The sequence below is a fragment of the Rutilus rutilus genome, assembly GCF_951802725.1.
Source record: "Rutilus rutilus genome assembly, chromosome: 13".
Taxonomy (NCBI): Eukaryota; Metazoa; Chordata; class Actinopteri; order Cypriniformes; family Leuciscidae; genus Rutilus; species Rutilus rutilus.
Genome location: NC_140218.1, coordinates 12,222,882 through 12,246,697, shown reverse-complemented (window position 1 = coordinate 12,246,697; position 23,816 = coordinate 12,222,882). Strand labels below are relative to the sequence as shown.

Below are 23,816 nucleotides of genomic sequence, written 5' to 3'. Positions count from 1 at the left end.
GATTCCCAAGAGCTGCATCTTCCTTTCCATGAGCGTTGGGTGTGGAAATGTGGGGGATGGGGAAGTTACCGCTTCATTCACATGCATAATATCAAACTTGAAGAAAAGAATAGTTTGACTGGTGCAGAAGGACAAGCAGCCTTCCATATTAGATGTACAGAATATATGTAGAAGCACTTTTCATGTTCTGAAGGTCAGATTTTGGATGGAAACTGAAGAAAAACACAAAGGCTTAAACAAACGCATTAACCTGGTCTTTGTATTTGAGTAATGTCAATAACAACGTTTTCTCAACGGAATGATTGCACAACAGCTCTGTGTCCTTCGCCTGAGGGTGTTTAAAGTACTTCTCACTTCTGATGAACTACTACATCCCGAGTACGCTCCTGTTCCAGTCACAATCAACATTCTGTGTCACAACAAACGCATGCTGTCTTAGTAAGCATTACGAGCAACATAATGAGTATTATTCTGTATAACAAGAATTAAATAAATACAATAAATATAATTTCCTGGAATTATTGATTGTTCTGCAAAAAAACATTATATGTCAAAATATACTTGCTTATTTGAATACCGATTATGCCGAATGGTACTTTTCTTCTACATAAGTTTGACTAAAGCGAGCTTCACTTCTAAATATGCTGTATAATTCTGACTTTTAACTAATAAAGTAACAGTAACAAACCCTGATGCCTTTACATTCATGTGTTTTCTTGTGTGAGCCCTCTACCCCTCCCCCACCCTACATGAGTTGTGTGTGTGAGTGTGTGTGTGAGTTGAGGGAAGCAATGCAGGGGACCTGATAAGTATCTGCTCTCTCAAATAACAGCCAAATTTCCTTTAGTTTCATGCAGTTGCAGAATAGTGACGTTTCAGTGCTTATCTGTGTGTTGCGAAAGAAATAATGAATGGAATCCTTGTGGAAGGAGAGAAAGCAACTTTATTCACCTCTATTATGGACATTAGTCAAAAGCATGGGGGGAAAAAGGACAGTTTTTAGGATGATGCCACCATGAGGTGTGGCTACATGAACTGGAATAAATACCTTTTAGCCCTCCTTTAGGTACATAAAGCTGCGGGATAAAACAATATTATTGTGCATAATTTCCAAATTATGCATTTTTAAGCATATTTAATAGTGAGTTTTAGGATAAATAAAATGCTAGCTGTGAAATTTACTTTAACAAGACAAAGGAGTCTACAATTTTATTCCAAGAATATTCCAAATGTCATTTCCACCACAGAATATTGTTAAAAATAATACATATTTTGAGATGTGTTGGAAATGCTGACTTTTTAGGACAAAAAATTACTCCTGTGATGCATGTATGAACATTTAGGCTAGGCCTACTAGCTAAAACTAGCAGAAACAAAATTACCCACAGATGAAGGTGAAAACAGCCATTTAAAAATAATGTGGACAAGATGGATTATTAGCAGAATTATCGTTGTTAAGAGAATAATAATCTTTTATAAAAGGTATGTTTTGTTACTTTTAGTAAACATATTTACGGTTTTCTTCTTCTTATGGTCTAATAACATACGGGTACCAGCTGCACCTCCGGGTTTTTGAAAGGACAATTGTTTACAATGCTGGGCTGGCTAAAATGAATCCTAATGGGCTACTTACTGTTAACTTCCTTCTCTTTACTATTAACGGAAGCCATCCCCACATAATCAGAGGCTGTGCATAACTCCCATACCTCCGTTCATAATAAACAATAACCGTAAACCAGTTCCACTGCAACAATCTATTCTAGATGAAGAATAGTTGAGAGGGTCACGTGATCAGAGGTGCGCGAGTCGCGACGTTCCACAGAACGCGGTGGGTTGCATGAACGCGCCTCCCAGCCTCATCCGACTCATTGTCGTGAACGGTTCCTTTGAACAGTTCATTAAGCAATTCAATGATTCTTTTACGTTGGTACGTAATTACGTCACCACGTGATCCTTAATATCCTTGCGTGGCAAACTACGTTTCAATAAAGCCATGTTATTGTTTTTTAATAGTTTTTTTTTTTTTTTTTTTTAATGTAGTTTAATTTGTGCCAGAACAGGTTGTCGCAGCCATGATTTAGAGAGCCTAAATACGATTTCTAATAATATTTAACAACACTTGGATAATTTTTTGTATGTTTTAATATGTGTGTTGATAAAATTGTAAACATATTTTTGGGGAATTTTATTTTAAACTTCTGATATTTGTGTAGCCTGCTGTTTTTTTTTTTTTTTTTTCGGACCAAAAATAAAAAGTCATTATTTTCTCACCCTCATGTTGTTTTAAACCTGTATGAGTTTCTTTGTTCTGTTAAACACACAAACACAAAAAACACATTAAAGAATTATGGGAACCAATTGTTTTCTGGTCCCCATTGTCTTCTATATTTTTTTCATACTATGAAAGTCAATGGGAACCAGCAACTGTTAGGTTACCCATATTCTTCAAAATATATTATTTTTGTGTACAACAGAACAAAGAAACTCATACATGTTGACAACAACAAATGACAGATTCGGGTTTTTTCTTCTTCTTTTTTTTTTTTTTTTTTTTTTTTTTTTTGGGTGAACTATCCCTTTAACAAAAGTGATACTTTGTTGTTATGTGAATCAGATGAATTCAGAAAACCGTTGAGAATGAGATTCACTAACAACGAACAGGATCGACCGAGCCCACTCTTTTAAGGGAATCAAACTAACGTTACCCCTATTGTGCTTTATGTAGGAGGCCCTAAAACTAACAGTCATTCTTTCGAGAATCGGGTACTGCTCGGGCTGTACGTTTATGATTCACCGGTTTCGTGAACCAGCTGAAGTGATTCATTTAATATACATTCGACTCAAAAGAACAGTGCGTTAAAGAATCGAACATCCAGCTACCCACGGGAGCGCGCCCTCTCTCTCTCTCTCTCTCTCTCTGAACGCAACAGCTGCATAGTGAGTGATTTGCAAACATTGAAAGCAAGGCATTTCGTCCGGCTAACAATTGGCTAACTCAGCTAATCAGATTTCCAGAAAGAAAGAAAGAAAACCAGCTACCAAACTAACATCCCATATACGTTATTAGTTACTATAGCGATTGTTGGCACACAATAAGAATACCTGACGAAGTCTGAACATAATGGTAGGTATGGAGGGTGAGTTCCTTATTTTCTATATCACTCATCGCTAGCGTGTCGTTAGCCAAATTTCTATTATCAGCACGAGCGCAGGTTGATCTAACTCACCAAAGTTAACGAACTAAGGCTTTATTTGAAAACAAACTCTCTCTATTGTACGAAACGAAATAGAAGAGGATGATAAAGTTGGTGTCTTTTTTTTTGTTGTTGGTAATGCAGGAACTGCATAAAGGTCTTTTGATGTTCTTCCTTAACTTGAAAGAATAGACAAACAACTTGACAAAAGTTTCAGCCATCCCCAAAAACAAAGTTGTAAAGTTGTATTTTGCTATCCGACCTGTTATGTTTACAAATAATAGCTTTTGATACAGCCATCGAAAAATAATATATTCTAATAAATACAAAGAAGAAGGAACTTCTTTTTTTTTTTTTTTTTTTTTTTGTGAAACTGATGTTTGTCATACTAATGATTTTATGTTATTCATTTGGTTTGAATATCTATTCTGTCTTGTTTTTATAGTTTCTTCCATCAAACTATATTGATGTTTATAAGTTATTTATATACTTGACCACATAGTGATCTCATTGTTCTATAGTAAAAACATCTTAACTGTAGCTAGGGAGGAGTTTTGTATCGCATGCCAAGATGGAAACAAAAAAGGAAAGAAAAGAAAAACAGGGCATGCAGGTATATTGGCGAGGTATGTAGTAAAATAACTACTAGCAATCTGCAGGCTTGCTGATCAAGTTAGAATGATCACGTGTCAGGAAATTACAGCCACATTAAAGGCATGCTTCCACACACGAGGCATTATTATTTATATCAGCCACGATTTCTTTAAGAACGCACGTTTCGTTTAGAACACAGTTTCTATTATGTTTTTGGAAAATCGATACTTTTAAACTTTGCATTATGACGTCAGTAACCGTTCTTTTAATCAGCAGCCATCGCCACATTCTCCCCAGTCTCACACATTTGTGCTCGACGTCAAGTGTGCTCAGAAGTGCTGCGTTTGAATACCTCGCCTGTGTATATAAATGTGTATGTGCATATATTTATTTATTTATACCAGATGATATATAGAATGCATTTATATATCAATGTATATGAATGTATATAGTTTATATAACGTAAAAAAAAAATATATATATATATTAGTGTGTGCTATATATCATCTGCAAAGTGTGTTTATTTATATACTTATGTTTTACTTTATTCATAAATGTTTTGGGTTGACGTCAGAATTACAGTTGAGAGCTTTTTCTGAGATAATTACTGAGCAACACTTTTTTTTCTCCCCTAAAAGCCACTCATACTGTTTTTCTTAAGGTATAATAACCTGTTTTTCACTTATTTGCATGAGCCAACCGCACCATTTATTGCTCTATAAGATAATTACAATAAGTGTAACTGACACTGTCTTTTTAAGAACTCTTATTGATAAATTTGGATGGTTTTGGGGCCAACAAACGCGCTATTCTTGTGAACAGGTTGCATGGCAAAGCCCAAACAAAAGAGTAAGACAAACACCAGCTGGTCCCTAGCTGTTTCTTCAGCATGTCAACTAACCGTGTTTTAGTCTTTTATAATGATGCAAGTATAGGTGGAGCTATTAACATTTGAACTTTATACTATTTTAGTTTTTTTTTTTTAGATAACTGTTGTGCATTTAGAAGTAAATAACTCAAAGTAAATTACTTTGCGATTACTATCTGAAGGATTTTGAGAAGCAAACAGTGTTGCTTGTTGAAATCAGCATGGCAAGGCCTGTCATTAGAGTAGCATGTCTGCAGAATCTTAAAAGAATTCACAGATTGTTTTCTTTCTTTTTCACTTGCTTTTTTTTTCTTTTTTTTTAACAGTGGTTATTCGGTAGATAACTGAAGTGTTGAAGCTTCCTTTTCAGCCTTCTCTTTTTTTCATCTTCAGCCTCTGTTTCTCTTTTTCAGTGCCTAACATTAGCAAAGCCTATTTTTGTGTTGCACAGGGTTTCCCAAAAGTGATTTGGACTAGTAGTGTGGATGTAGGGATGTAGAGATTATTGTCATTTGATGATTGATTTTTTTATATATTTTTTATGCTTTGTATTTTAGGTATTGTAAAATAAGTCATTTGTGTAAAATAAGTACTCAGTTTTCAAATGATTGGCAAGTTGCCTGAAACTTTGTAATAGGCTTGATAAGAGTGTTGTATATTAATCTTGGTTGTTATTTAATATCCTAAGAGAAAGATGAATGTGGTTGCCCATATTTAATGGCTTGTTTCAGCATGGAAGGTAGGCTAAAAGGTTGCAGAACAATGCTGTGACTCCACCTAAGGCCTCATGAGTGAGGTTTTGCAGATATTGTGAAGGATGCTGTAGATAGGCATAAGTGTCTGGCTTCCTGTTGCCTCACAGTAATTCATCTAAAGAATTTCATCAGTTTTGTCCCTGAAAAACTTTCTAAAGATTTGAAATCGTGTTTTTCCTTCAAGTTGTGTAAATGCACCAATACAGAGCACTCTGAGTTTGCAATTTATTAGGTCTTGCACAATGCTTTTCTTTTTGTTACGTATACATATTTACTGAAATTATACTTTCAGTAGGCACTAGGGTTCTAGATGCGACGTTTTCACTGTTCCTTTATAAACAACGTTGACAGAATTCCATAATAATGAATAATGTTTGTTTTATGATCAATTATCAACTTTTGTGATCTTCATTTAAGTTGTGTGTGTGTGTGTTTATATATATATATATATATATATAAAACATAATATATAGAGAGAAATAGTCACACAAATGTATTAAATTCATAAATTAAATTAAATTATATTACTAAAACCAATTTAAAAAAAGTATCTAGAGCTATATCATAGGGGTCCATTGTCTTAAAAGATGACACTTGTATATGAATCATAGAATCATTGATTTTTCTGTTAGTCATAGAAAAAGTTGGTAGTTAATTTAAAGTTGTCCCCAAAGTTTCTTCTAATTATATGTCTACAGTACAATGCCTGATTAAAGACAGGTAATCTTTACAGGCACACCTACATTTCACAGTACTGCATTGTGATGTACTTATTTAGTAGTTTCCATTTATGTAAAAAACACAATTTACATCAAAGGACTTGGTCAAATGTTAGTTGTTTACATTGAAGTTATAAAATGGCTTCTTATTTAGAGCTGTCCTGTGTGACATATTAAGCTCAATTTAAAATGATTTAAGCAGCATTTTTATAATATATTTTTTATAATGCATTACATACGTGCTTGCAGTTTTTATGACCTCTTATCAATTGAGATTACTAAACGGGATATTTGTAATAACATTTTTTGATTTGTTACATTGCTGGACCACTGAAGTTGATACAAAAAGGTTGAAAAACAAAAGAAATGGAGACCAGTTTTAGCATATTATAAATCAAAAGTTATAGCATCCCTAATACAAACACATATTTTAATCTAAAATCTTGATAAAACATGTCTATTCTTTTCATTTACATTGGGCATGGTGCAGCGACCATCCCACTGGAGTAACTTAGCGCTAAGGACTTTTCTCAAGGGCACAATTATTATAGACTAATACTGTACCCCCCCCCCCAACAGCCACCTAGTTGCTGGTTCATTCCCAGTTCAGATACTTTGGTGTCAAAGCCTCAACCTTTGGCTGTTTGCCCAGATCTTTAACCACTAGCTTACTATTGCATTTCCCTCAGTATATGTTTCCTTAAATAATGAAACAATATTTAAATATATCCTAAATTAAAACAATCCTCTGATTTATGCGATAACAATGTTAAATGTATGTTTCTGTTTTGACCAAGGAGTGTAGATTATCACTTGCTCTGTATTTGTTCCACTTTGACAAATTGCAGTGTGCTTAATGTTAAACTTTTCTTTGTTCTCCAGTTTACTTAAGAAACTTAAGCTAAACATCAATCCTAGAGCCCTATGTGGTTGCTAATCTTTTTAGCTATCTATGTGACATCATGTTTCATCTCGCGTAACAGTACAAAACAGATGAGTGCAGATTAATTGAATCATTTGTAAGTGTAGTCCTGAGTTGATTGCATTCCACGGAAGTGGCCACACCTGACTTTGTCCTTTTCTTCCATTTCAGGTTTTGCCTGTCAGGACAATTCCTCTGTGTGAATCACAAGAAATCAACTGATCGAGTTTAATGCCCCTTTACCTGGCAGTAACAGGCAAGCCCCGACTGCTTCTCCTGTATAGGATGGATCATAGGGGTTTACAGAAACTCTTAGCAAATGTGCTGTTCTGAAATTCAAATTTGAGAAGTACCATGGAAGTGTTAAGAGAATTTGGTATTTTGTTATCTCATGCATATCCTCCTTCATGAGTATTTCAAAAGAATGACTCTACTTTCACATGTCTTGTAACATTCAACATATTGTTTCGTACAAGCTTTCAACTGAAACTAAACAAGAAAAAAATTCCCAAGTAAATTCCTGCTGACATGCCTACCCACCCATTGATCCCATATGTGGAAAGTCCTGATGGACTAGGTCATGACATTCTCAGCCACAGCAGTGCAAGTATGCCTGGTACTGGGTCTAGCATGACGCCCCATGCCAGCTTGGTGGAAAAATCTGACACGCTGGCAGAAAGTAGCCTACCTCTAGACTGCATGTTTTGCGAAGAGACTTTCCTGCATCAGGAAGACCTGGGACCACACCTTCTATCCCAGCATCCCACAACATTCCATGCTCCTGCAGTGTTGCGCGTGGAAGCGGAATTCTTAACTCCCAGCGACAGGGCCCGTTCTAAGACCTGCCCAGCTGTGGAAAAGAATGAGGAGCTCTGTTGCGCTGTGTGCGGCCAGGCTGTCGCAGATGCGACAGAGTTGGAAACGCACATGAGGAAACACAAGGACTCTTTCACGTACTGCTGCGGCCTCTGTGGACGTCGTTTCAAAGAGCCGTGGTTCCTAAAGAACCACATGAGAACCCATGGTGGAAAGGCTGGCTCTAAAAACAAAAACCAGGACCTGGAGATCCCGACTACCGTTAATGACGTCATCCAAGACCAACCCTCATCACCTGTGGTCACACCGTACAAAATGTGCATGGTATGTGGCTTCTTTTTCCTCAACAAGGAAGTTCTGGCTGAGCACAGCAAAGTCCACAATCGGGAACCGGAAGTAGATGAGAACGTCTCCCTTGTCAGCCAGCCTGCTGAGGAGGTTCCTGAATCCCAGAAGTCATTTTTGCAGACCTTACAGTTGCATCCGTCTGGAGTGAGAGAAGCTGAAAATAATCACCCGTCTGGACGCTGGATATCACAACTTGATCCTTTCAACACCTACCAGGCCTGGCAGTTGGCCACCAGGGGCAAGATCGCGGCAGGTCCAAACTTAGCCAAGGAGCTCAACGCGGACTCCAACTCTGACAACGAGGACTCTGGTTCTGAAAAAGAGGAACTGGGGGCCATTTGGGCTTCTGGCGGTGGAGATAAACCAGTCAGGCGAGGCCTAAGAAGTGAACTCAAGCCTACTGAAACTCCTTCCCCATCACCTGAGCAAAAAGGTCTGATTCGTAAAGACAAGCCAACAAACTGTGAAGAGTGTGGCAAGATCTTCAGGACGTACCATCAGTTGGTCCTTCATTCTAGAATCCACAAGAGCAGAGGGGGAGCAGAGAGCCCAACCACACCTGTAGACGGGAGGGCCCAAAGTGTAGGCTCGTGTAGCAGTTCATCTCTCGACCGAGCAGAGGAGTACTCCGAGGATGGCTCGGAAGAGGGAGTGCCAGTTGACGCCTTTAATCCAGGTATTATTACCAAAGTGTTTGGTATTGCATTCACATTTGAATTAGTTTTTAATTGCTTGGTATAAACAACAAACCATCATCTGTCAGACGTTGCACCACAGAGAGCTCATAATTGGCATCACCTTGTTAAATTATGCACATCATGCACACCATAATTACCAAAGAAATGTGCACTCTTTATTACAGAAGAAGGTACTTCTCAATGGTTCAATTGCATTTTCACACAAACCTATTTTTGTACTAGTGAAGAACTTAGAGCGCCCTCTGCTGGTCAAGAGAGAACTTGAAACTTTCATACTTTATTTAAGGGCATTCTGTTGTATGACTCATGTTCAGCTCACAGTTTTTAATTTCTGTTATAGGTCACCATGTTGTACCATTCAAGCAATATAGGTTTTGCCTATGTTAAACATGTCTCTCTTTGTCCTACAGATAAAAGTGAGGATGGATCAGGTAAAATGAAGCTCAAAATTCTTGCTCCAAGAAAATGCAGTTACTGTGGCAAGACTTTCCGCTCGAATTATTACCTCAATATTCATCTCAGGACACATACTGGTTAGTACTTGGTTGTATTGCTTGTTTTGTTTTTTTTACAACTTATGTCTCATTAGGCTTTCTGTTTTCTTGTATTTCAGGATGAAAATCTTTAATACAGATTGTTTATTTGCTACGGTTTATTTAAATATTGGCATCTCTCTTTTCATTTCACAGGTGAAAAACCTTATAAATGTGAATATTGTGACTATGCTGCTGCACAGAAAACATCTTTGAGGTACCATTTAGACAGACGTCACAAAGATAAACCTTTCACGGAAATCCCGAACATTCCTGCAACATCGTCTACTAGAAATATCATCAAGGCCATCGAACCTCCAAAGAATGACGACAAACGAGCCTTAAAACCAGCCAAACAATGGCTTGCTCCTAAACCTCTCCCTGTTAGTGTTAAACGTGAACCAGGCATGAGCCAGGCCATTATTACCAGCACAAGTCCTTTCATTCAAGTAAAGCAGGAGCATGCAAGTTCTCCTGTCGCAGCCCCTTACACCCCTGCGGGTGAGGTCAACAAAAAATACCCAGTACCTGTAAACCTGAAGATGGAGGAGAAAGAGGCTTCTGAGGCACCGTTGAATCTTTCCCTCAAAGTGTCTCTTTCTGTATCTGCTACCTCAGTACCCAGAAACCTGTTACTGACCAACACATGTACCTCTTGCTCCTATGAAACCCTTTACCCTGAGGTTCTCCTGATGCACAAAAAGCTCGTCCACAAGGAGAAGTTGGACGTCAAGAAGAACGGATACAGGGGACCTCAGAAACAGAAACGGTACACTGGTTGCCCGCCGGCTCTTGAGGGTAAAGACGTCACTCCTTTGCCCAGCATCAACAAGAAGCATCCCCGTCGGACCAAATCCCCACTCCGGCAGCCGGAAAAACCTGGGGAGAGGGTTCCGAAACATCCACAGATGTCTAAGATTTCTCCTGCAAAAGAGCGCTGGAGAGAACAGCACCAGGAGGGTCAGCGGGGCAGGGAATCGGATGCAACCAGCTCGCTATCTAGAATCTCAGAGCAAGAATCTAGCAGAAAATTAAATGTGGCAATTGTAAATGATCGAGAGTTGTCCAAGAAGAGGCCTGGCCTGGATCATGAGATGAGTCAGAGGGCAAGTATGGGCAAAAACGGAATGGTATGGCCCACAGACCCAGCTAGACTTTGCCTGTCAGACCGTTTCCGAAACTTGGCGCAAATGGATGTCGGCGAACCCTCTAGCAAGAGACAGAAGTCCTTTGAGCCTCTACATGCCGCATCTGGACGGCTTGGAGAGGATTTCAACAGGCTTGTGCCCTCCGGTAGAAATGCAAAAACCTCGCTGCAGACGAACTCGCCCTTGGCTTCGGTTAAGGTGACTCCTACGCCGTCTTCCAATAACATGCAAGCTGACTGGAATGTCCTCAACCTGCTCCGCACCTACACACCCAACAACCTGGCGTCGCTCTATCACCCCGCCGCTGCAGGTTCCAGCCACGCTGTCATGGCCTCACCTGGCCCTGGTAAGCATTTAATATATGATTTTTAGGAAATGCTCATTAGGTAATGGAAGAGATCTGTTTATACTCAAGAAATGAGAGCAAATATTTATTTGATTAAAAATACAAACAAAAACAGTCATATTGCGAAATATTATTAAAATTTAAAACAGCTGTTTTCTATGTGAATATATAGTTGTGTAATTTATTCCTCAGATGAAAGCTGAATTTTCAGCATCATTACTCCAGTCTTCAGTGTCACATGATCCTTCAGAAATCATTCTAATATGATGATTTGATGCTCAAGAAACATTTATGATGATTATCAATGTTGAAAACAGTTTTTTACATTTTTATTTCATAATGCTATGACGAATAGAAAGTTCAAAAGAACAGCATTTATCTGAAATGGAAAGCTTTTGTAACATTAAACACTACCCTTCAAAAGTTTGGGGTCAGTAAGACTGCAGTCAGTAAACTGATCAAAAGTTACAGTTAAGACATTTATAATGTTAGAAAATATTCTATTTTAAATAAATGCTGTTCTTTTGAACTTTCTATTCATCAAAGAATTTTGAAAAAAATTTTTTACACAACTGGTTTCAACATTGAAAATAATAATGAATGTTTTTTGAGCATAAAATCAGACTGGAGTAATGATGTTGAAAATTCAGCTTTCATCTGAGGAATAAATTACATTTTAAATTACATTAAAATAGAAAACATTTTAAATTGTCATAATATTTCACAATATTAAGTTTTTTTTTTTTTTTTATTAAATAAATGTATATGTGTATATATATATATATATATATATATATATATATATATATACGTACGTACGTACGTATGTATGTATGTATGTGTATATATATATGTATATATGTGTATATATATATATGTATATATATATATATATATGTATATGTATATGTATATGTATATATATATATATATATATATATATATATAGTATGTGTGTAAATGTATACGTGTGTATATATAATTATACACACACACACGCACACATATATACTGTATATATATATATATATATATATATATATATATAAATAAATATAATATGAACACACACACATATATAAACAAACTTTTATCTTAGATACGAATAATCGATTTGACTGCACTAAAATATATATATGTGTGTATGTATATATGTGTATATATGTGTGAAGTGGCAGCTTATTTGTTGTAAATAATGTCACAATACAAAATATCCTCATGTTTCAATGTTATAGTTACATTTCAAGCCTCTGAGAAAGTGCAGGCAGTACCTTTCTAGAGCTATTTAAATATTTTAGACTTCACCATGGCCTCTTAAATGGTCTTGGCAGTTGTTTAGTCAGGATGTGGTCTGGTACTATGACTGAACACTACCCCATATGCTCCTCTCTTTAGGGAGTAGGTCCTTGATCTTCCCTCATTACTCCACTAGTATGACTCAGAGGAGAATCCAAACCAGCCCTCTGAGTAATGAACGCTGTGGACCTTCAGATAAGAGCTCTTAGAACTATCCAGGGTAAATGTCTTTGGCAGACCTTGCTCTCGTTTCACAGGTATTGCGCTGTGCTCCATGTAGCTAATCGCATTGTCTCTCCTCACAGCTTTGAAATATGCAGAGAAAGCGGGGATGCGGTCGCCAACGGTGGGGTCCACGGCTGGGAGGAAAGTTTAAAGGATTTGATGTTGCTCAAAATGTTCTTCAGACACTACCGCTGCAAGGTTTGATGTGCTGGAACGATGAACTGTGGGGATTCGGGCCGCAAGCGCTGCAATAGCCTTGGCTGGAAGGCAGAATGAACTTGGACTGCAGCCTTGAACAGTGTTGTTTTGATTCAATTTGCATTCCATTATGGCAATAAGATTCATCTGCGGTGCACTTAACACAAAGCTGAACGTCAGACGCACAGACGTGCATGACAGTTGACTTGTGAATCTGTTGTGGGTCGGTGGTTTATGATGGCCTAAATACTAATCAAACCGCAAGCCCAGCAAGTGCCTCCATTACTTTTTATTAAAAGCCTACATGCTTTATCTACGAGTGGACGGCACTGACCAAATAAACGAGGAGGGGCGCTGTGTTATTTTTTGCTTTTCTCTAATTGTGTAAGATTGTCTATATTGTTAATGTTTAACATCTCTTTTACACTTTACAGGTCAACTTTATGCTATGCAGAGAATGGGAAATCTATCATTTCCAAAGTTATAAATCTTTTCATTTGTACAAATCGAGCTGCTGTGTTACCGTCTCGGATCCGAGACTTTTTGAAGCAATGGTGACGTACTGTGTACTGTTGTGTAGGTACATTTAAAAAAAGAAAAAAAAAAGAAATGCAGGGACTGCATGGAACCTCTTTCACTGTGACAAAGACATTCAATGGGATGCTCAGGATTTAAGTGATACATAACTGTGATATTGTGCCGCCGCTGCTGAGCAGTTCTGCCAAATGTGTGGTGAGCATTTTCTGTCTTTTGCTCTTTTGCTGTTTTGTTTTTTTCTTTCTTTTTACCTAATAATTTATTTTCAGGCAAGTGTGTTGGTTTATTAGGTTGTCATTGCGTGTTTGTGGATTGGTGGCTAAAGCACGTCATGGTTTCTGTTACTGTCTGCGTTCAGTATACTAACTCTTACTCCCTGAAGATGTTTGGCCACCGGAGAGTTAACTTATTTTGTAATGTTTTAGGGGGTTTCATGAGCTGAAGCAAATGCAGTGTATTTCCTTGATGATAAACTTGAAGCGTTTTTTTTTTTTTTTTTTTTTTTTTGCTTCACCCCACAATGAGGAATTGTCCCTTATTTAGTTATTTTTGTGAGTTGTAGATCAGTTAGGCTGAGTGATGGCTGTCACTGTGTTTTTGAGAATGGATTTCGATTAGTGAAAAACCAACTATTATGTAGGTTCAATGTCTCTCTCTGGTTTTTGTGCTCAGTATTTCGACTCTTTCAAACACACTGAATTGGGTTTGTGTTGGTAGTTTGGTTTAGGATGTAGTGACAGCCATGTGTAAATTTGTTTTGTATTTGTGCAACAACAAAAAAAACAAAAAAAAATTTCTAGAGTGTATTTGTTCCCATTTTTAATTTTTCTTCTTTCTTTTGCACTTTCACTAATTTTCTCTTTAGAGTTCCTTTCTTGTGGTAAGGTTGTGTGAATGATGCTTTTTCTCCCCTGTCTTGTCCATTGTTTCATGAATGATGCTGTTATTCTCGGTCTCTAACAGAATGTGTAATTTGGATTCCCAATCTTGTAACCCACCTTGTTATTAAGCCAGGTGTATTCCAGGGCTGTGACCCTTTCTAGAGGCAGAATAAAGCAGTTGTGTAAACTGTAAGAAATGTCAAATTGTCTTTTTCATTTTCATCTGAGGAATACTAAGGTGAGTGAAATGTTTTTAAAATCTTGATTGTGGATGTTTATTAGATATTAAAACGTATACTACATTATATGCTTAATTTGGAGTCCTGAGTTGATGTACATTGCATGCCAAGTAGTCTAGACCAGGGGTCCCCAACCCCCGGGGGACATTTGGTACCGGGCCGCACAGAAAGGATAAATAACTTAACGTATTTTCCGGACCATAAGTCGCATCAGTCAAAAACTGCGTCATGAAGAAGAAAAAACATATATAGCCTCAGTCGCACTGGACTATAGCCTAAGTCACATTTATTTAGAAATTTATTTCACAAAAAAAAAAAAAATGTTACAGACATTGTTGTTTCAATCAATGTTTCATCAACCAATTGCCTGGATTTAGTAAATAAGAAGTAAATATATTAGAAAATAGATAATCATGACACGGAGGCGCCGGCACGTGAACTGGAGCTTGTCTCATAAATTAACCGAAATTCAGTGATAAGGTAGCCTACTTGCCTCACAAACCTGAGACATATATAGAAAGCTTGAAATGTCTACTTTTAAACAGAACAATTCAAAGCGAAAACTTACTGCTCTCTGCTTATGTAATTCATATGAAATGTGCGTTTCTCTCTGGCGCGTTCACTACTGCGAAGATCGCGAGTCAGCATCGTCAACTTCATCTTTGCAGCCGACACTGACACAGAAAACACTTGTTTATTAGTAAACAATTAAAATGTCTCATGCTATATTTTACATATTCATAATCATTAATTTTGCCGGTTCTTTGTGACAGCTTTTAGGTGCTTTATTGGCAGCGCCACCCTTACATGTTACATGAACGCATCAGCACCGAAAACATGGAGATTTTTTTTCTTTTGGGGGGCATTTTGTTTGTGTTCAGGCTTTCTCAGGTGTCTTTAGGCGCGATGTTACGAGGACGCTGCTAATAAAGTTGTGAAAGTTGCGAGTAGGCCTACACATTGGATTCACGTTTATTATTATATTTAAAAAATACCCCAGTTTTTATGCTGGTTGTATCATTTTATTTTGTTGTAATTATCTGCCACACCTTAAAGGCTGGTCCGTGAAAATATTGTCTGATATTAAACCGGTCCGTGGCGCAAAAAAGGTTGGGGACCGCTGGTCTAGACAAACTGCTAGTAAATTTGTGGTTGGACGTCATATATATATATATTTTTTTTTTCATGAATGTCACATTTGGACTTGCTAGTTGCTAGAAGTGAGGTTCCTATTATTTATGCAAAATAAAATAAAAATTCCATAAGATTTTGAGTTGAAAAAAAGAAAATGTCTTGGACGTGACTAGTACAAGTAAGTAAGTAAGCTTTATTTCTATAGCACCTTTCACAGACAAAAAGCCACAAAGTGCTTCACAACAGAAATTTACATCAAAATATACACATAATATAAAAAGGCCAAGACAATACAAGATCATATCAACCCAAAAGTTGCTCATTAAAAGCCTGAACAAATAGATGAGTCTTAAGTTTGCACTTGAAGGTATCAAGGGGTATACAGGGGTGTCCGGTCCTGCTCCTGGATGGCCACTGTCCTGCAGAGTTCAGCTCAAACCCCAATTACAGATAGATGTGTTGAGCCGAGTTGGACTCTGTGGGACAGTGGCCCTACAGGACTAAGTTTATTAGAAAATGTGACTTCACTGGCAGAACACTAGAGGGCAGTATGTACAAACATGTGAACTGCTGCCGGTGAAACCATGTGCTTCTTGCTTCATTTGATACCGAGACACAATGAACTCTTCACACAAAGAGTTATGAGGTCTTGTGTATAGATAAAATAACCGTTCGCCATTTTTGATTGAAGATGACTGCACTGCATTGAATAATTATCTCTAGCATCTTCCATTTGAGGCCCAAACGCTTTTATTAAACAGCTGTGGACTAGTAATCCTTAATTTGCTTTGTTCATCTTCATTCCTGGCCATGCATACTGGATCAGGGGTGACGGCATGTCGAACCTGGCCGAGTGCATCCCAGTGTCTGTCAACAGCAAATTACATAGGACAGTATCCAGCACATTAAACAAGAGTCTTTCACCCCCTCCCTTTTCTTTTTAACTATCGCACATCTGCTTGCTGTCTGCTCCCCAGGGTCAGTGCTGTGTAATCTATTGCATTAGCTCACATTAGTGCATATCGCCCATGGGTTTCAATAATCAGAAACGCAAAATGAGCATTTCACTTAGTATCACCCTCATGTGCCCCTCAAACAGAGGCCAACGCGAGCATCTGGATGGCAGGGGGAAGGAAGCACAACCTCAGCTCATGACACGCTTCCTGTTTTGCCTAATCCCTCAAGTCCAATGTGATGTGCAGTTTTCCGCCTCTCGAGTCCTGCTCAAGGGTTTAATGTCAGGACTGTACTGAATAGAGCTGCTTGCTGTTTTCTTTCCCTGTGTTTATTTGATTTTTTTTCTCAGTGCTGGTCTGCGGTGATCAGTAAACGTCTGGATCAAGCCTCATTACTGGTTGAAAGTTGGAAAGCACACAGGCTTCCTGTAAATCAGCGACTGTGATGAGGGAGTTTAGTGTTGCCTTAGCGGTGCTGAGGGTTGAACTCAGGGTTTTGAGTATGTAAAATGTTTTTTCAAGGCAAATACAACCACAGATATGCGAGTAGCCACTCGCACCAGTCCCCAAAATCGAACCAAAAAAGTAGTTATATTTTGCATGATGAAAAGGTTTTTTTTGGATCATTGTTTTGTATAGTTAAAATCACATTTCCCCCCCACAATTCACTTTAGAAGGAGCCTTCTGTAATTAGTAAAAAGAAAAACTAATTTCATAACTGTAATGAAAAATATAAAATGTTTTCAGTTATGCTTTGTTTTTAAATCTGCAGATGGATGGATTGATTGAATAATAAATTGCAAGATATATAGACTGAACGATAAATTGCAAGATAGATAGATATGAATTGAAAATATTATTTATTTTTAATATTTGATTTTACCAGATAAAACTAATGATGTGCAATTGATGCTCCTTTAATATGAAACAGATGAAACTGACTTCCTTCCGATTTTAAGTTTTGCAGGCCGAGTTTAGTTGACTTTATGCATTTGCAGTGCTATTCTAACTACCGTCGTATTTGTCACCCATGTTTGATTAATTAACACCCAAAAGTGTCCAGTAGTGGGATACTGAGGTAAAGCGAGTAGTTCAACTACACGGCAGTGTCCATCATTGCAGTCATATTTGTTACAATAACAACTTAAGTGTAAAACTTCAGTGAAAAAAGCTTGGTGTGCCTTTAAATGTTCTCTTAACTAGCATTTTTTAATGCACACATGCAATGCAGAGCAACTATTACAGCGAGCGCCGTCATCCCCTGCTGTTCCAGCACAATAGTTAATTCCTGTTTTCGTCCTGCCTTGTTTTCTGTGAAGGTGTGGGCCCCTTTGTGCCTGGGGTCACACCCTGCAGAAGAGACGTTTATTTCCACTGGGCTCTGCTTTATTCACCACAGGAGGTGTTGCTTTTGCTGACATAGGGATCTGGCACGCAGCGCGCGGGCCCACACAATGCTGCGTGCAGCAGGTAATGTGCAGAAGAACAATACTAAGATGTTAATTAGAGTTACGTGCAACATGGGGCGCGTGCAGTTACCCCTATTGCTTGTCATGGTATTTGTGAGAGCATTTGTGGCAAAAGCAAAGCTGGCGATATTCCCTGTGGACGAGTTCTAAGGCGACTGTATACATATTTTATCAGTGCCGTTTCCCCACTGTCAGACAAATTATTTGTTCACCATAAAAAATGTTTGACTGTCTGCTTCAGTATGATAATTTAAGATCAATATTTTGACTAGTGACTTTAGTAGGCCTAGTGTGCATTTTAATCAGTAGGCTATTTTAATATGTGTGTGATTGCAAACCTGTGTCATGCGAGCACACACACACACACACACACACACACACACACACACACACACACACACACACACACACTCCCTCCCACTTTTGTCTTAACTGTTGTTTTTGCATTTTCATAGCTGTGTGCAGTGATGCTTATTTTCATGTTGCATGGCTTAGTGCACAATTCGGATCTGAAATGTTCTTTCATGCAAATGTTGCATTCGTGTGTGTGTGTGTTTAAAAGTTTGGAGTCAGTAAGATGTTTATTTTCATTCGTATATTTTTTTCCTGTAAGGATGCGTTAAATTAAAGCCATTTACAGTATTAAAAAACATTTCTATTTAAAATAAATGCTGCTTTTTTAAACTTTTTTTTTTTACTATTCAAGTAAAATATGCAGCACAACTGTTTTCAACATTGATCATAATAAGATGTTTCTTGAGCAGCAAATCAGCATATTAGAATGATTTCTGAAGGATCATGTGACACTGGAGTAATGATGCTGAAAATTCAGCTTTACATCACAGGAATAAATTACATTTTAAAATATATTAACAGAAAACAATTTTGTTAAATTTTAATAATATTTCATAATATTACTGTTTATACTAATAAATAAATGCAGTGTTGGTTTAAACATCATCTACCCCAAACTTTTGAACCGTAGTAAATTTAAAAGTTACATATGCAGCATAACCTTTCTGTGCCATTTGAGTCATTCAGTGGCACAAAATTGTATGTAGGACACACTTAAAATGTCTTAGTATCAGCATTATGCGGGGGAAAAGTCAAGCAAAACGTATTACCAACTACTGATTACTCAATTAATTGTGCTTATTTTGATAATCATAAATAATTCAATTAAACGGTTCTGCCGAATATATTGGATCTGTTTTTTTTTTCTGTTTTTTTCGCATCTGTTTCTCCTTACTTAAGACAAAAATAAACGCATGGAAACTTCATCTCAGTCATGTGGCCTCTTCATGGGTGATGCTGTCATTGATAATTGCCTCCCCTAGATTGTCAACTTGCATGAATTAGCAACTGGGCCAGTGACATTGAGACTGAAGGAATCCGATTTGTACTTTTTTCCTGAGAAATGTAAAGTCGGCGTTGTACTGTGATTGCTCATCATCGTCGGTGGATCCCTCTGAGAAAGAAGGGAGATATAATGGCTCTTGCGGAAAAAACAGCCGCTGGCCTCGGGAAAGGGATTTGGGTGTCTGGAGACAAGCAGGACCATATGGAGCAGGCTAAGATAGTAAGGCATACGTTCAGAATAATGGATGATGTGTCATGTTTCATGTTGCTAAGAAGCCATCAAGAGACCTAGTAGAGGGAAATCAAAAGACGTACGTACAGTAAAAGCGACTGTTGCGGCGTTTAAAGATTTTGCTGGTTCCATCAACCCACGTTGCTCTCTGTTGGCTGAAGCCATTAATGGGATGAGGATTTTAAGAAGTGAAATTGTTGTCATTGTTCCATGAAAATGGGGCAAAAAACCTGTTTGACACTTTTTTGGACAAAAAAGCACGCCTAGCTGTTGAATTGTGCATTTCCTTAAGTCTTAAAGGGATAGTTTGACACAAAATGAAAACTCTGTCATCAGGTACTCACCCTCGAGTTGTTCCAAACCATATGAATTTCTTTCTTCTGCTGGACAAAAAAGATGATATTTTGAAGAATATGGGTAACCAAATAGTTTATGGGCCCCACTGACTTGGTCTGTAAAAATAATACAATTCCTTTAAAAGAATAGTTCACCCCTAACTTAAAATTCAGTGTTTATTGAAGGCCCGGATATACTCAATGCAAAGTTTTTTTTTGTTCTTCGTTTAAACAAAGTTCGAAATATGTGAGCAGCGATATACTGTTATCGAACATCTGATGCCGCCCACACTTATGAGAGCGACGGTTAGATAGCCTACATATGTAAATATGTGCTGTGCGCCTTCCTCTCAATAACAAAACTGAGAAAACAGCAAGCATTTTTTTAATAAAGCATAAGGAAAGTGTTTGATCATAGCCACATGGATATGTTTTCACGTCCCGTTTATTTATATAGCACTTTATACAATAGACTGCTTAAAATCAAGCAGCTTTACCGTATTAAACATGAAAAACAGTGTCAGTGTCTCGTTTCATCAGAAGTACAACTTCATTTTCTAATATAAAGCAGCTCCTCCAGTGTGTTCATGTTTTCACTCATGGGTCATGTCTAAATTAACCAGAAAAGATTTCCACGTGAAAGAAGGCGGAGCCTCCGCACACACATACCTATTACGTAATCGCCACGGACCAATGGTAGTCCGAAGGTGTTTAGCAGCCGGAGCGAACAAAGTCGTATTGGCCTGATTTAGTACAAAATGACATCACATCAGTATATCAGGTCCTTTACTCATACAACAAGGTTCTGAAGTTGTTATTCACAGGAAATCTTCCACCTGCCATTTTGGTGTCATATAATGCCCTTTTCACAAGATGTAAAATAAGTATCTGATGTCCCCAGAGTGTGTATGTGAAGTCTCAGCTCAAAATACCCCACAGATATTTTTTATAGCATGTTAAATTGTCACTTTTTGAGGGAGCAAAAACGCTTGTGTGTGTCCCTTTAAATGCAAATTAGCTGCTGCTCCCAGCACAGAGAATGGAGCTACAAGAGCTTGTGTGTGTTAGCATCTTCGATTACTTCACACAGACATGCACTGAAAATTTCAGAAACTGTTAAGCCTTTTATGTTCAAACCGGAGTCGGACAAAGATGGAGAGACTCAAGAAGAAGTGACAACATGTAGAATGCAACAGGACATTTCTGAATGGTTAGTTGATGAATTTATATAGCTGATGTGGAGTTAACTAGTCATTGATTAGCATATTCTGTCATGATAATCTATAAATCGTGTTCCCGGAGGCGGGTTTATGTACATTTTAGGGTTAGTGATGTCACTAACCTGTGAAGAAGCTCATTGTAGTCCCTACCAGCCGTTTGTTGTAGTCCTTAAAAAGCGATTTCTGTAAAAGAAAACATCTCCCTTTGCTTTGAACTTTGAGCGTTGTAACTTTGCAGATGTTGTTTATGCTCAAACAGCTACATTACACACTAACTAAAGTTAAAAAAGTGAAATCATAATCAACCACCCCTTTTAATCCATTTCCTCCTTTTCTGCTCCACAGAAAACAACAGACCTTACACTGTCTACACCAGACATGACAGTGGTCGCAACAGCTTGACGAGTCAAAACGACCGTTGCACATCCATTTGTTCGTTTCAGAAGTAGCGCAAGCTCTTGAGGTTTGTCAGAAATATAACGGGTATCAGTTTCCTGTCAGGAATTTGTCATGTCACATTGCACCACGCCACATCTAGTGTAGACAGCATCACCGTTTAAAATGGGTTCTATCTGCTTTCATCACTCCACACCGCTTGTGTCTGGTGTAGACACGGCCTGAATCCGAAATCGCCCCCTATACCCTCAAACGGCACTATTTGAAGGGACAGCCATTTTTTATGTCGGAAACCATAGTGGACGTTATTGAGTGCACTCATTCTATCCCCCATTGCACCGCAATAACGAGTGTACAACTTAACTGTCCGAATTCAAGAATACTCCTTCAAGTGAAGTATATTAGTGGACTAACGTAGGGAATTGTGATTGAGGGGCAATTTGGAATTCAGCCCCGGTGTCAGGTCAGGTCAGGTCAGGTCAGGTCAGGTCAGGTCAGACGCCATATTGAATTTAACACAGATGAAAACAAGGCTCTGAGGGGTTTCAATGGCACACTGTATAAAGGACCTAGATCATGTAATTTTCACAAGTCACAACTTTTAAAACTGTTTTATTTAGTAATTTGTCTACTGAACGTTTTTTTCTTCTTTTTTGTCGGAAAGTCAGCTGAACAATCGAATTGTTGTTAAACAACAGTACAATCACAAACATTAAATGTATCCTTTCCCTCACAGCCTTGTTTTCATTCCTGTCAAAAGTAAATATGGCGCTATCCTATAAGGTAGCATATGGGTTTGAAACAACACAAGGGGGATTAAATGATATAATTTTCATTTTTGGACGAACCGTTTCTTTAAATAACATCTTTAAATAGTCTCCAATGCATTCTGATTGTCCGACAAAACGACCACTGCTCTGGAAACGTTAATTTCATCACGTAAACATAAAGCGCAATGGCTCTTCCCCAGATGTTGCGTTAGCGTATTCGAAACCACTGAGGGAGATACGGGACCGAGGTCACGACCCCGTGAAAATATACAACTAACGTCCGCCTGTCTGAGCCCGTCTTTCCCTTCTATCATCGAGCCATAAATATTACAACGGTCTAAACATCACAATCTCACACGCTCTCAAAACACAGAGCAGAAGTGATAGATGGAGGGTGAATGATAGATGGAAGACAGCTTTGTTTTCCACCTTTCTACACTCTGGATCAGGAGCATGGGGCGGTGGGCTATTTTTCTTTTTTGCCAGGGGAGTTTTTCGCATTTTCTTTTCTTTTTCTTTTTGCAAAAGCACGTCCACTAAGTGTGATCCCCCCCCCTCCCGCCCCACGCGCTCTCTTTTTCTGCCTCCTGCGCTCTACCTGCATGTGAAATGCGTCTGCATACCCCTAACCTCGCTTTTTCCTCCTGTGTCAGAGCCACCCTTAAGTGCTGTTGCCGATACCCATGAGTAAGCCCCATAAAAGCCGCACCATCGCCGCGGCCGTTATTGTTTCTTGCGGATGATTGATTGATGGATGAGGGCTGACACTTCAATGAAGCCATTTCCACTGGCATCTCTATCCGATGATGTGCGGCGTATATTTTCTATCCACGCCTCATTGCTCGCCTGTGTCATTCCTGGAAGTTCATTTACACCATGTTCCCTGAAGGACCTTTTTTTGCCCATCTCCCTTTTTCACTCTCCTTTTTTTTTGCATTGTTTTTCTTCTCTTTCTCCTCCTAGTGTCATAAAATAATGCCTTTTCTTGTAGGCTCTGTGGGGGCCAGGGATAATTTGCGCAGAGTGACAAAACAAAAGGCATGGAGAGGTTCACTTACAGGAGCCTGTATCAAACTGTATGTATGCTTAAATTTAAATCTGATTAAATACAGTATAGTATTTTTATTCCTGCCGTGCAGGGCCTTTTTGTTTTCAGTTTCATGTTTTTGTTCTAAGTAAACATGAGGGTTGATTTAATTATTTTACTGCTATTGTTGTGCTTGTTGCCATTTTTGTCATAAAAAAAAAAAAAAAAAATCAATGAAGAAATATTACAATATTCCACTTGCTTTCTCTAATCAAAATGTTTCAAATATTGTAATTGGTAATCAAATCGTTTTTCACATGTTCACTGCATCACTTTTTATACCATTTTGTTTAGTGTAATATCCCTTTAAATAACAAAAGCCAGTTCATTAATGACATCATCTTCCAGGAAGTGACATCATTTTGAAACAACAGCACAAACATCAGTAAAGCAGCACTCTGAATCAAATACTTCCCTACTATATAGTAGGTGAAGAACAGTGGGACAAAATAAGTATGTCCGAATTCACACACTGTAAAAAAATGTTTTTCTTATTTAGTATGTTTGTCTTGTTTCCAGTCCAAATATCTTAACAATTCTT

The 23,816-nt window shown here is 38.1% G+C and overlaps 1 protein-coding gene across 2 annotated transcripts; it reads left to right on the top strand.

The window, feature by feature from the left end:
• The first annotated feature begins 2,600 nt into the window (after positions 1 to 2,600).
• znf217 (zinc finger protein 217) lies at positions 2,601 to 14,280 on the top strand. Of its 2 annotated transcripts, none has more exons than XM_084427144.1 (6): positions 2,601 to 3,124; positions 7,224 to 8,892; positions 9,325 to 9,447; positions 9,604 to 10,941; positions 12,337 to 12,457; positions 12,543 to 14,280. In XM_084427144.1, the coding sequence occupies exons 2-5, from the start codon at positions 7,581 to 7,583 to the stop codon at positions 12,444 to 12,446; spliced, it is 2,883 nt and encodes a 960-aa protein (XP_084283270.1). In that variant the 5' UTR covers positions 2,601 to 3,124; positions 7,224 to 7,580; the 3' UTR covers positions 12,447 to 12,457; positions 12,543 to 14,280. The 2 variants fall into 2 exon arrangements, with proteins under 2 accessions (XP_084283270.1, XP_084283271.1); XM_084427145.1 differs by having other exon boundaries at positions 2,935 to 3,137; positions 12,543 to 14,279.
• Positions 14,281 to 23,816: the final 9,536 nt, after the last annotated feature.